Source organism: Phalacrocorax carbo, chromosome 5 (genome assembly GCF_963921805.1).
Source record: "Phalacrocorax carbo chromosome 5, bPhaCar2.1, whole genome shotgun sequence".
NCBI classification, from domain to species: domain Eukaryota; kingdom Metazoa; phylum Chordata; class Aves; order Suliformes; family Phalacrocoracidae; genus Phalacrocorax; species Phalacrocorax carbo.
In genome coordinates this window covers 23611852-23624208 of record NC_087517.1, presented here as the reverse complement: position 1 = coordinate 23624208, position 12357 = coordinate 23611852, and the positions used below count along the sequence as shown (strand labels likewise).

The 12357-nt window shown below is 38.0% G+C and overlaps 2 protein-coding genes across 4 annotated transcripts in view; one reads left to right on the top strand and one right to left on the bottom strand.

Moving 5' to 3' along the window:
* Window positions 1-4135, top strand: part of SLC25A12 (solute carrier family 25 member 12) — a 49474-nt gene extending 45339 nt beyond the window's left edge. Inside the window, exons 15-18 of the mRNA XM_064451585.1 lie at window positions 588-726; window positions 2971-3129; window positions 3323-3413; window positions 3930-4135. Of these exons, the coding sequence (XP_064307655.1) occupies window positions 588-726; window positions 2971-3129; window positions 3323-3413; window positions 3930-4119 (579 nt within the window). The 3' untranslated portion in view covers window positions 4120-4135. The remainder of the gene's footprint in view (window positions 1-587; window positions 727-2970; window positions 3130-3322; window positions 3414-3929) is intronic.
* A 630-nt stretch (window positions 4136-4765) lies between these two features.
* The window catches only part of DYNC1I2 (dynein cytoplasmic 1 intermediate chain 2), a 31910-nt gene continuing 24318 nt past the window's right edge, over window positions 4766-12357 (bottom strand). For all 3 annotated transcript variants that reach the window (XM_064451587.1, XM_064451586.1, XM_064451589.1), the window contains 5 exons: window positions 12082-12215; window positions 10921-11065; window positions 9932-10072; window positions 8786-8911; window positions 4766-8074 (listed from right to left, as the gene is read on the bottom strand). In XM_064451587.1, coding sequence (XP_064307657.1) covers window positions 7961-8074; window positions 8786-8911; window positions 9932-10072; window positions 10921-11065; window positions 12082-12215 — 660 coding nt within the window. In that variant the 3' untranslated portion in view covers window positions 4766-7960. The remainder of the gene's footprint in view (window positions 8075-8785; window positions 8912-9931; window positions 10073-10920; window positions 11066-12081; window positions 12216-12357) is intronic.

The window sequence follows — 12357 nt, the reverse complement described above, 5'->3', positions numbered from 1 at the left end:
GCAGTATTATCATAGGCCATTAGTTTTGTCTCCCTTGACTAGAAGACTCCCATTTTGCAAGTTTCCCTCTTTTTGCTAGCCTTCCTGTGCAGCTTCTTCAGTCAACCAGCTGGTGGTCAGTGGAGATCACTGTGAGGTCTTACAATCCTCACTGATATTTTAGTAATGCTTTTGTGTTTGGTGGAAATAATAACATGCAAGGGCTTGTCTTGCTGTTTCCGTAGTGGTGGGTTGTTGTCGGTAAGACATAAAGACAGACCTCTGTCACTTTCTTCATCACATTTGGACACATCATATGTAAAAGGTATTTATCCTAGGTACTGATGTCAGGATTGATGTCACATATTGCTTACCAAAGTTAGACATGAACCTTGAATCTTCCTCGTTCTAGAAACTTACTTTAGATGTGCTTTATTGTTTTTCAAGTTCAACTCCACATCTTCTGTTTCCTGAGACGTTTTATTTTGTGTTGTATTTACCTGGTAGATCAAGAGTTGGCACTTCCAGGGCTCAGGCTGCTTGCTGGATATCAATTTTAACCTTATTTACAAGATTTATTAATATTATGTCTGTTTTCTGTGTGACAGGGTGCCAAAGCATGTTTCCTCAGAGACATTCCCTTTTCTGCAATCTACTTTCCTGTTTATGCTCATAGTAAACTGATGCTTGCTGATGAAAATGGCCATGTGGGAGGGCTTAATCTTCTTGCAGCTGGAGCCATTGCAGGTAATTTTGCAGAATGTTTTCTAGAAGTAATTTTTTTCTTTTAGAGAGTAATATTTAATATTCATTCAGTAGCCCCATATAAAGGAAGGGTACTGTACCATTGTATCTGATTTAATCTAAATTTGATCACTGTTATCCTTAGTGGGAGGCGATGTAATTTTGATGAGAGCTAATTACATTTGCATAATGTGGATAAACAGCGTAATGCAGCTCAGCAACTTGTAGTCAAATTTGATCTGTCTGTCTCAATGGGGTTTTACTTGTAACTGTGCTCTCAGAGTTGAAGGCTAATTTGAATCTTTGATGAACATAAAATGAGACATCATAAGAGCTAAGAAGAAAATGACTTATCTAGTTTTGGATTCCTGAATAACTGAGAATAAACTTAGTTTAAATGTAATTGCTAAAAATAGGGCGTTAGTTTGTAAAGAAGCTGAAGTTAAAGTATCATACTCTGAAATTTACGGTATTTTAAGGCTCCTCAAAAACATTTAGTATCAAGGGAACAGGCAGCTGTGATAAAAAGTTGTTTCTAACTAAATGGCAAATGGTATAAAAACACTAGATGTGGGAACTGTAGTGGTGGATATTTAAAAATGTGGGTACAGATGGCCAGGTTCTGCACTGCCGAGGATTAGTTCACTAGGTTGACAACTGGGTATCTGCAGCCTCTCAACTGTGAATGATTCAGTGATGGACTCTGTGCAGTTTAGAAATATCATTGGGCTGAAGAGACCTTTTGTTACTTGTAACAGTCGTAAAGGATCACTACATATACATCAATCATGAGCTGCTTGTGTGTAAAGAGCAGTTTCCCATATTGGACTTGATACAGAGCTTGGCTGCACCTGCTCTTTGTCAGTTGGTATGTTCCTTGTGCCAGAGGGGAAGGGAGAGACCAGCTAGGGAACTAGTAACAGAATTGTAGCCCTGTTTGTTCTCAAGTAATGCAGAGCTGCCAGAAATGGAAAATTATTTAGCTGACTGCACTCATAGAAACACATGTAAATATTATTATTTAACTTGTGTCTCATATAAAGACTCGATGTTTTGGGATTGCAGACTTCACAGCTTCTTTTCATTTGTCTGATGAGTGTTTCTGGGTCACTCATACTAAGTGATGAACCCTATTAAAAAATGTGTGTAAATCTTGCAGGCCTAGTTTTATAGCGTGTACAGGAATCTGCCTTTCTGAATTGCAAATTTCAAATTCCCAATTGCTCCATCTATTCCTGTTATGCATGCGCTGCAGGGAAGAGTACAGTCTGAACATATCTGCCTGGAAAGGAAAATCTGCACATGGTTGCTGTCAGCGTATGCTTGTAGGCTTAACTGCGTTGCTTCTGTTTCCCTTTAAAACCTCCTGAACTGACCAGCAACACTTTTGAGAGTTGATGATCACCTAAGCAAAGCAGTGACTTGTTAAGCTTTTAATTCAATGTTAAGCAGTAGAAATTCCACAGAAGACAAAACCAATTTCAAAATTCTAAGCCAGAAGATGGTTTCTCTTTTTAAGAGGCTGAAATTCTTACAGTATTCAGAAATATCTCAGATAACACAGTTATATACTGTGGAGTACATTTCTGAAAACTTTCTCCTTTCCTCTGACTAGAAAGCCGAGAGTGGTGCCTTGGAAGCGGAGATTTGTTCTTCCATCACTGTTGGCTAATGCCACACTGTTGGTACTAAGCAGACTTGTAAAACACCTCATAGTCCTCAGTCTTTTTATGGCTTGCCTATTGAAGTAAGCAGCATCTATTCTCCTACAGAACAGTCCAAACAGCAGCAGAGACATATTTCTGTAGAACAGGTGTTTTAAGTGGTAGTTGTCTTATTAACACCTTTAACAAATGGACGTCTAGCATTCAAGTTTCCAAACAAATCATCTATGTAATTTGCAAAATATATTGTCGAGTATTAGCGAATACAGCAAGGTTGCACAACTGATTTTTGTCATAGCATGTGTGAATTAAAAAATCCTTCTTTTATCTGTTTGAAACTACTGTTAATGACAGACCATGAGAAGGTGTAGAGAATTGCTCGGTAGTTTATTATTGTCTTTACTATCAGTTATAGCCTTTAAATTTAGGAGAAACTCAAAAGGATTATACCAAGAACTTGCACTTCTAGTAATGCCCAATTCTTGCAAAAAATATTAAAGTTTGCAGTTGTATTTTTCAGTTAGAAGCATTTCATCTTTTACAAGATTCTTTGTGCAAATTAAATGTGCTTTTCTTCTAAAAGGTGTGCCTGCTGCTTCTTTGGTAACCCCTGCTGATGTCATCAAGACAAGACTGCAAGTGGCAGCTCGCGCTGGTCAGACAACATACAGTGGAGTTATTGACTGCTTTGGAAAGATTCTAAGGGAAGAAGGCCCTTCGGCTTTCTGGAAGGGAGCTGGAGGTGAGAAATGCACTCTGAATATTAAGGCTGACCCCAAAGCTGAAAATCAGCACTTGCTTTGTTAAGGACTCAAATTAGAGCAGTATTAACAAGGTCTGAATCTGAAAAATGTAACATTTTGTTAAAAATATTTATAGCTTCTCTCCTGAGAAACTTTTATTTGTATGACACTATGATTTGTAATATTTAACAGCTCGTGTGTTCAGATCTTCGCCCCAGTTTGGTGTTACTTTGGTCACTTACGAACTTCTGCAGAGATGGTTTTATGTCGATTTTGGAGGCCTGTAAGTCAAATATCTGCTTCTTAGCTTGCACAAAAAACCTTCCAAGTTAAAAAAAAAAATCTTCCTTTTTTTTTTTGTGCTTGGGACCACTTAAACTTAGTGACTGAGCATCTGTACTTAAAATTACAGTGTGCAAAAAATCCCCTGATCCTTATGTAACTGAGAGAAACTTGCATGCTAATTCTAAACAGATGAGGAGATGAACCATTTCATATTTATTTTAATAAACTACATAAAATCTGTACATCAATTGTAGCAAGAATTGTGTCCGTTTTCCCCGTGTCACTGGAAGTTAAAAGAATTTGCAAAGCTATCAGTAAAAATCTAACTTCAGTCTTGGCCTTGCTTTCCCACTAAGTAGTGGTCTGAACTCACAACTTCCCAAGTGAATTAAGGTCGGCTTTAACAGTACAGACAAAAGCCTTAAGTATTTAGTTGAGATTTTGAAGTCATTCAGGATTAAGACAACACTTTCAATAAAGGAAAGGCTTTTTTCTCTTCTTTTTTTTCAAACAGCAAACCTTCTGGATCAGAACCTACCCCAAAAACTCGAATTTCAGATCTTCCTCCTGTTAACCCTGAGCACATTGGTGGATACAGACTTGCTACAGCTACATTTGCTGGTATAGAAAATAAATTTGGTTTATATCTTCCAAAGTTTCGATCTCCTGGCATTGCCTCAGCTCAGCCAAAAACTAGCAGCTGAATCCCCAGAAGATGATTCAACCTAACAAAGCGATGGAGTGGAAAAAGGTCAAAAGAGTAGTACTGTATTTTTTCCAGTCAGCTGCATGTTGTTCTAGCTGAACTGAGCTTGCATATCTATTTACTCCTTTCTAATATTAATATATACCTGCATTTATTTGTTTATTTGCACACAAGGAACTGATTGAAGCTGTGGTTCTATGCCTTGTTTTAACCAGTGGCGTGAATCTGTAGCCCAGACTTTGCCTTGCACAGCTCGCATTTAATGTTACTGTACATATTGTACATCTTTGTACAGAGACATCATGGCACCTATACATGTACGTTTATATAATGGGTATTGCAGTTCAAGAGAGTTTGAAATGTACAGAATGTTTTGAAGGTGTTTTGTTAACAATCATGTGACAATAAAATATTTAAAACCATTAAAGTCAGTTCACTTCTTTGTGTTTATAGAAAAACTGTCCAGTGTGGTTTTTTTTTTTCTTTTTTCCTCTCCCCAGATTACAGATCAGAATCTAAATATTAGATGCACCCATTTAGTGAATGCACAGTACAGGCCACAGCCCCCGAAGGAATGCATTTCACCGCTAGTGGCAGTGAAGGTACTAAAATGCAATGCGCTGGCTTGTAAGAGAACACAGTAATTAGATGAGCACATGCAGTATTTTATTTTGCAGCACCACTTTGCAACAAGGAATTCCCCTCGAAATACACAGTAATACTGAATGTATAATAGATCTTACCTCTATTGCCAGTTGTTAGCCAACTCAAGATTTTTTACTGGATTTATTACACAGAGTGCTTTTTTCCCAGAATGGAAAATTTAAACAAAAATTGAAGGCATTCTCTTTATTTTTAGATTGTTTTACAATTGAGAGATTAAGCTATTCTAGAAAAAAAGAAAGATTTACTTTTATATTCTTTTTATATGCAAAACTGATTTTTTTAGACTTCCAGTTGAGTGGAATGCTAAGCAAAAAGAGAGGAGAAAGGAAAGGCTTGAACTATTTCTGGCTTAATGTCTGCCAAAAATCTTATCTGGTGTAATTTACAAATGCAAAAGTGTGAGAGGAAGTAGAGGAGTCTGGATTTTGACAGTGCGAGACGAAAGGTAGTTATACTACCCATACAGCCAGAGAAGAGATGGGTGGGTTTCCAGCCTTGCTTACTGAAGCATGACAACCTCCAATCTTTAGCTTTACATGTTTCTTTCAGGGTTAAACATCCTGGAGTACAGCATATCCCAGCAGTGTACGCTGTTTTGAGGTTCTGTTATTTTCTTGCTCAGGTGACAGCAGGCCACTATGAAGAGTTTTAGTCAGCTTATGAAGAAATAATGGCTTCTTAAAAACTGAACACCAAACACTGACAAGCCCTCCTTCGGTCCTAGCCTCTAAGCAAGACGCAACATCTTTTGGTGCTGAATAATATTTAGTGAGAACTGAAGTTGGGAGTTTGATCACTCTTCTGCAACATGCATATATATCATCCCATTAGAAGGCTTCCTGTCTTTATTTATTTATTCCGCCCCCCCATTTAAAGAATGACCTGTTCTGTGCAGTTTTCTGGAGACAGGCTTCCCAGGAACTCTCCCCCACATATATGTATTTTGCTCTGTGCTTGTCTAAATAGACATAAAAATGGTAGGTACCCACTGGCATTTAATCTTAGTCACAGCTTGTTGACTGACTTGATCAAGGCCTTGGGAGACTTTACAACGCCAGAGAGCATTTGTATGTCTTACAGCTCCAAAACTGGACAGGGTGGCCCCCAGGATGATCATTTACAGTATCTAGCATCACTGTTAGTCTCTTAATGTTGCAGGTATGGGTTTTACAACATTTAACCTGTATTCAACTATTTTGTGAGAGAAAAACACAAGAAGGAATGAATACAGAATAGTTTTGTTGAAAATTATTAAAAGGTTGAAATTACATAAAACTAATGCCATATGACCTACATGTTTATGCCACAATCCATTGAAAGAAAGCCTTATCTACTGGATTTCTGGGAATCTAAGTCTCAAGGAAATGTACTATTAAATAAGAAATAACAATCTCAGTAAAACACCAAAGACAAACAAAACAACCCCAAAACCCCAGCAAGACAACAGAATGTTCTGCCTGTTAAGAATTCTTGTGCCTAAAGGGTAGAAGTCATCACATGACATGCCTGTTCTTTATATAGTTCGCATGTTTCTCAACTGAACAGATAGCTGCTGTCCTAAGGTTGAGGAAAACATACAAGGCAAATGTCAAACTGAACAGCATGACTTTGCATTGAAAAGGGGGAGACTTTTGACAAGCCAACACCAACTGAAGCCTAAGCACATTTCACTTTCAGACCCACTGAGAGAGAACCTTGGGAAGGGAGAACTGCTCTTACTTCTGCCTGTGTCTCTCTGAGCTGCTCATAACAGAACTGAGACAGAGATACAGAAAAAAAAAAAACCAACAACAAAACAACCACCAAAAAACACCTTAAAACATCAGCAATGAAGAAAATAATATTTCTGGACGTAAAGCTGCTGAAGGAATATAAACCTATTTCCTATTTTTAAGCATATAGAACAGCTCTTCTGGGAAAACGATAAGCTTGTAGCAGATTGAGAATACCAGAAACATACCTGGAGTCCCAAGTTAATTAGTCCTTAGTTTAGTGCATAAATAGCACAAGTCAGAGTATTTACAGGGGGCGGGGGGGGGGGGGCAGGGAAGAAACCAAAACCCCCAAACAAACCACCAACCAAAAACCAAAACCAGTCTTGATGGGAAACTATAAAGTCTCCCAAGATAGATGTACTCAGAAAACATAACCTTTACCAGAAATTCCAACCATTCTGTTTCAAGCCAGTGAGAGGTTTTGTTTCAATAAAAATGCTAAGCAGCAATGAAAACATCTTTAACTTCTTACGGAAAATTAATAGCAAGTCTGTATTTAACAGAATTCAAATCATTATACTGTAGAAATTAAGTCAAAACCTAGTTCCTTATCCTTTGGAAGACAGAAATCTGACAACAGTAGCCTTTCTCCTTTTGGTTGATTGTCATGGTAGGAAGCATGGAGGTTGCAGGTAGAAAACAAATCTGTGATGTGTTTAGTAAAATGAAAGCAGCCGCTCCCAGGAACTTTCAACACTCAGACTCCTGAAGGGACACAGATTAGGGGTCAGGGCAGCTGAGAAGTGCTGATACAATATTTAAATCTCACATTTTAATGCACCAATTCAAACAAAAGAGCTTGGTGTTAAGTATGTATTTCATTAATTCAGGTCCAATTATCAAATAAGTTTGTAACTACAGACAAATTTTTATCCACATATATTACCCACTACCAGAGCCTGAGGCTTATCTGTATATTAACAATGAAACATACTTGGAATATATGCATGCATATCCATGGGTAATTTGAAGAGTTCAAATTAAAGAACGCTTCAGAGATTTACTACTTAATGAAGGTTAGTCTGTGTAATATAGAAAGTTTAATTTAGAAACAGAACTTTTAATTTTCTGAAAGAGATGCTATTTGTTACAAAGTGGAAATTTCAGAAGCCCAATAGCAAATTTACACCAGGTTAGTGTTTCAACAAAAGAAGTTCCTTGCAAAGTCAAAGTTAACTGTATTAAAAGTTACACAAATCCAAGAATGTGCTTGCAATTGACATATATAAAAATTGACAATGCAAGGTCTGATTTTCAGTGATCTTAATATGTTTTCAAAGTCCATAGTTGAATCCATATATTTCTCTCTTAAGCTATTATTTGAACTGACACATGCTTAGTTTTAAGATTTGCATCAAATCATTCACAGGTCTACCACTGCTGCCTATTTTTAAAGATCTACGCTGGTATGCGGGTTGCAGCTTCCTCTTCTGCATCAGCTCTGTTAGCATTTATTTCTGCCAGTGTTCGACCAAATCGAGTCCACTCATCACTGCGAGGAACGGCAATTTGCTGTTGACAAAGAGAACGTTATTTAAACCTACTGATACATAAAAACTGAGCTCATTGTAAACAGCAGAGTGCTTAAGTAATGTTCAGAAGATATTCCGATAGGAAAGCTTACCTTTCAGTATAACTTTTAAAATATTCTGAACATCAAAAGCTCTAACTAATGGAAGAAGCAGAATTTGAAAATCCTGTATGTGAGTACGTAATGATACTATTACAACCTTGCATGATACGTCCCCATCTGGGAGACTGCCTCTAAAGGGGAATAGTAAAGCCATGTCCTCATCCAATCAATTTGTTATATACTACTGCAGCACACATACTTGCAATAGCAACAACTTCCCTGTAGGAACAAGTCAAGACTGCTTCACTGCAAAATTTTTTGTTCAGTACTTCAAGTTACGGTCAGAATTCACATGTGCCACAGTAACAAGATAAAATCTCTACAAAAAAACATTGATTCTTTCATCTTATTTCACCACCCTTACAATAATGTTTTTACTTTTTGATTGGCTGCCAGATAGCGTGCTAACGAGTTATGCTAGAATACCCGAAGTAGACACAAAAAAGAAACATTAGTTTGAAAATAGAAGTTAAACCTTATTCCTCTAATCACAGGGGAAAAAAGTTAAAAGCGAGTTGCTAAATAAGAGTAAAAGTCAAAGAAACTTGAGTGTTTTGCAATGTACTTTGCACAATGCACGGCATACATACCTCTCCCACATCATATATAACTATTTGTCCCTCTGAATCACCTACAGCAATCTCTCTCCCAGAATGCGTCCATCTCACACGGTTCAGAGCAGGATTGCCCTCCACAGTAATGCTTGCCGTTGGCACCTGCATCCATTTAAAACACATTGTTAAAAAAATGCATGAGGATTCCATAAGCTACAGATGACAGAACACACCTAGTCCCTCACTGTTGTATCAAAAGAAGTCCCCAGCATTTCAGCTGAGGCAGGGTACATCGATCTCAGACTCTCAGTGGCTTTAAGCTATCACCAGTGGCAGGACCCAGGCAACACATCTTCTGTCCCTTGGCCAAAGTACAAACATCCTCTATCAAAAACCACATCTGCACTCTTGTCACAAGACAGGAGGCATAGACATGTCTTGTCAGATGGCAAGGAGGAGCCCTGGGATCTTAAAGATTATGACAGAGGGCGGGGATGAAACAAGCTCCTTTGGCAGGTCAAATCCTGTCCAAAGGCTAGAACTGGATAATTCCAATTTGAAGGCAAAGGCTGGCATATGCTCCTACAAAACTGCTCTTTCTTCTATATGCAGCTTTAAGAAGGTGAGATGTAAGTAGTGAATATCTGTCTGGTTATTGCTCTCATCTACCTCCAACAGGTTTAAGTCTTGGAAAAGATTTATACTACGATTAAGTTTATAACTCACATCAGAATACCCAAACGTTCAATTCTTTAAGTTTAGAAACAAATTACAACTTCACTGCAGTATCACTGTGGCAATAGTAATACAGTGATGGGAACAATGGTGGTGTGCGGGGAACAGGCTTGTTCACACTGTTAAGCAATAGGCTGCTGGGGCCGTACTGGGGAGGGTCTGTAATCACTTTCACAACACCAATCAGCGTTACACCGACAGATGTTTTGCACTCTTGTTACAGGTTAAACGATTTAATTGCTGCTGTTCTTTATTATGAGGAGTCATTTGAGTTACAACCTCATAATCAAGGAATGCTACTATATTAAGCAGAAACTACTGGAACTATGTAATATTTACGAACAACAAAAACTCAAACCAAAATGCTATGGTAAAGTACTGACATTTTTTTTCCAAGTGTACGAACGCTTTTCCAGCTACATTTGACTGTTAACCTGACTGCCTCACCTCAGTGTCATTGTTGAGATTCCACAGGTCAAGCCTGCCCATCCCATCCACACAGGCAAACAAGGCAGGGTGAGTTGGAGACCACATCACATCATAAACATAATCTGAGTTGTCTTCAAAGGAGTAAAGAGGTTTGTTATTCTGAAAAAAGAAAACAAAACAATGCAATACCCAACTCTGCACTTCAAAATTATAAAGCTAATGTGTAAAACAAAAACCAGAACTTCTCAACAGCATTATCAGCAACAACTAAAAAGTGATTCACATTTTTACTTACTTTAAAAAAAAATGCCTCTGCAAAAAGCAGCCAAAATATAATGCTATTATTAAAGGGATGCTTTACAAACCATGCAGCCTTTTTGCTGGCTGCTACTATAAAACAACCAGTAGCAAGGCAATATTGTGAGACCTTGTAAATTTAATGTATTAACAGTCTTGTAAATCGAGCCAATAATTCAGTGACAGCACTTCAGACTATTACTGGGAGATTCTAACTCTGCTTCCTCTGCTTTGCATTTCTCAGGGCATCAAACTAACAGAGAAAGAGGTAATTCTGGCAGTGGGAATGACAGGTACTTCAACTGTGAGCCTCATGGAGTTTAACTGACATAAGTTTTGGTGCTCTCCCTTAGTCCTCCACAAAACTGTGGCAAAACATTTGCCTTATGCATATGAAGTATGTATGAAGTAACTGATTTTTCAACATGATTTACATTTGATTACATTGTAATTGTTGATAACAAAGGGCAAAAGGATGAACAGAATGGATCAGAAGTATACAAATGAAGTACAAGCTAAAAGCAAAGCTGTATGTTGTTAACTATAGTTTTGTTCAGTGGCCGCCTCCTCTTCGCAGGATTGCTGCTATGAACCTAGACAGCTTCACGTGATTTGACTTCAGTTTACTGGTTTCTTAAGTAGCTTACATTATAGCACCACCTTGTGTCGAGGACTATGAAGAAAACCACTGAACAAGCTATTTAAGTTACCTTAGTTGTCCAAAGCTTTACTGTCCAGTCAAAAGAAGAGGTGACAAAAAGATGTGAGAAGTCTACAGGTCCAACTGCTGCATGGCAGTTGATACCTGTGATCGGTCCCTGGTGTCCTTCAAACATCTCACTGATTCCAGCTTTGCTGTTTTAGAATATATAACCAAGGTTAATTTATGTGGAAACCATACAGCTTCAGACAGAGACAGCACTGAAATGCAGTTTAAATGTAGCCACAAGATGATTTTGCTGGTTTGCATTGATGTTAGCCCACTGCAAAAGGCTTCATCACAACAGGATCACAAAGACCAGGCTTGAATATGGACCTTAACTTCAACATCTATTTTCTGATAACTTTAAGTGCCAAAATATACCAACAGGAGAAGAGACTCATTCACCAGGTACCAGTCCACACATTTAACGTCCTTGTTTTCCAAGCAATAGCTAAAACTTCTTTTCGTACAAAGAACAAAATCCAGTCCTCAGGAACAAGTGTAAAACTCCCACTGACTTAAACACAGTTGCATGTACCTTATGGACACAGAGTTCAGACATAAAACAGTAACAATATATCCCTAACAGTCTCCTATCAGAAGCGATGAAAAAGAAGGGGGGAAGAGATGGGAAGGATGTTATACAAAAGTGATACAATTTTGGGTAGTTTGGAACGAAAAAGCTGTGCAGCAAGGGTGATGTGTTTTTGAGTTGAAACCTGGACACTCAGTTATATTTAAGAAAGCAACTGATAAGACACAGTCGGACAATTTCAAAATAGATTGAACAGCAGGAGAAAAGCTAGCCAATTTGAGATTTGTGCGTGATGCTACTATACAATTATCTATAGAACCGATAGGAAGTTTGGGATGTTCTGCTACAATTCAAATGAATGAAACTGCAGTGACCTACGCTGCCCTCATCAACAGAGCCAACTCCTGGTCACTGAAGGCAGCACAGTACCAGTTCAATATTCCAACTTCTGTGTTTAATGAAGCTCTTTAACTCAGGAAAAAGTGTGCACTGGAATTCATATACAGCTATTTTGAACTCCTTCGACACAAAGGAGTAAACACGCACTATAAATAATTTTAGGAGTGTAAAGCATGCAGGGACTCATCCTTTCACCATTTTTATTTCCTTTGAATAATTAAAGTTTGTATTTACCTGCCATGACGGCATGCAGTGTACACAGAGCCTTCTTCACTGCCAACAACAAAGTTGTTGACATCTCCAATAGGGAAGGACATGCAAGTAACGGCCACAGCCTTGGACTGTTTGTGAACCAGCTCCATGCTATCCTGTAGTGAAAATATCAGCCACTTACTTTAACACAAACAACACTGAAATATTAATATCTACAAAATAATTTAAATTTTTCAGTACTAGAGGGTTTTTTAAAATATATTTTACTTGCACAGAATTGGGCAGGAATAAGAAAGT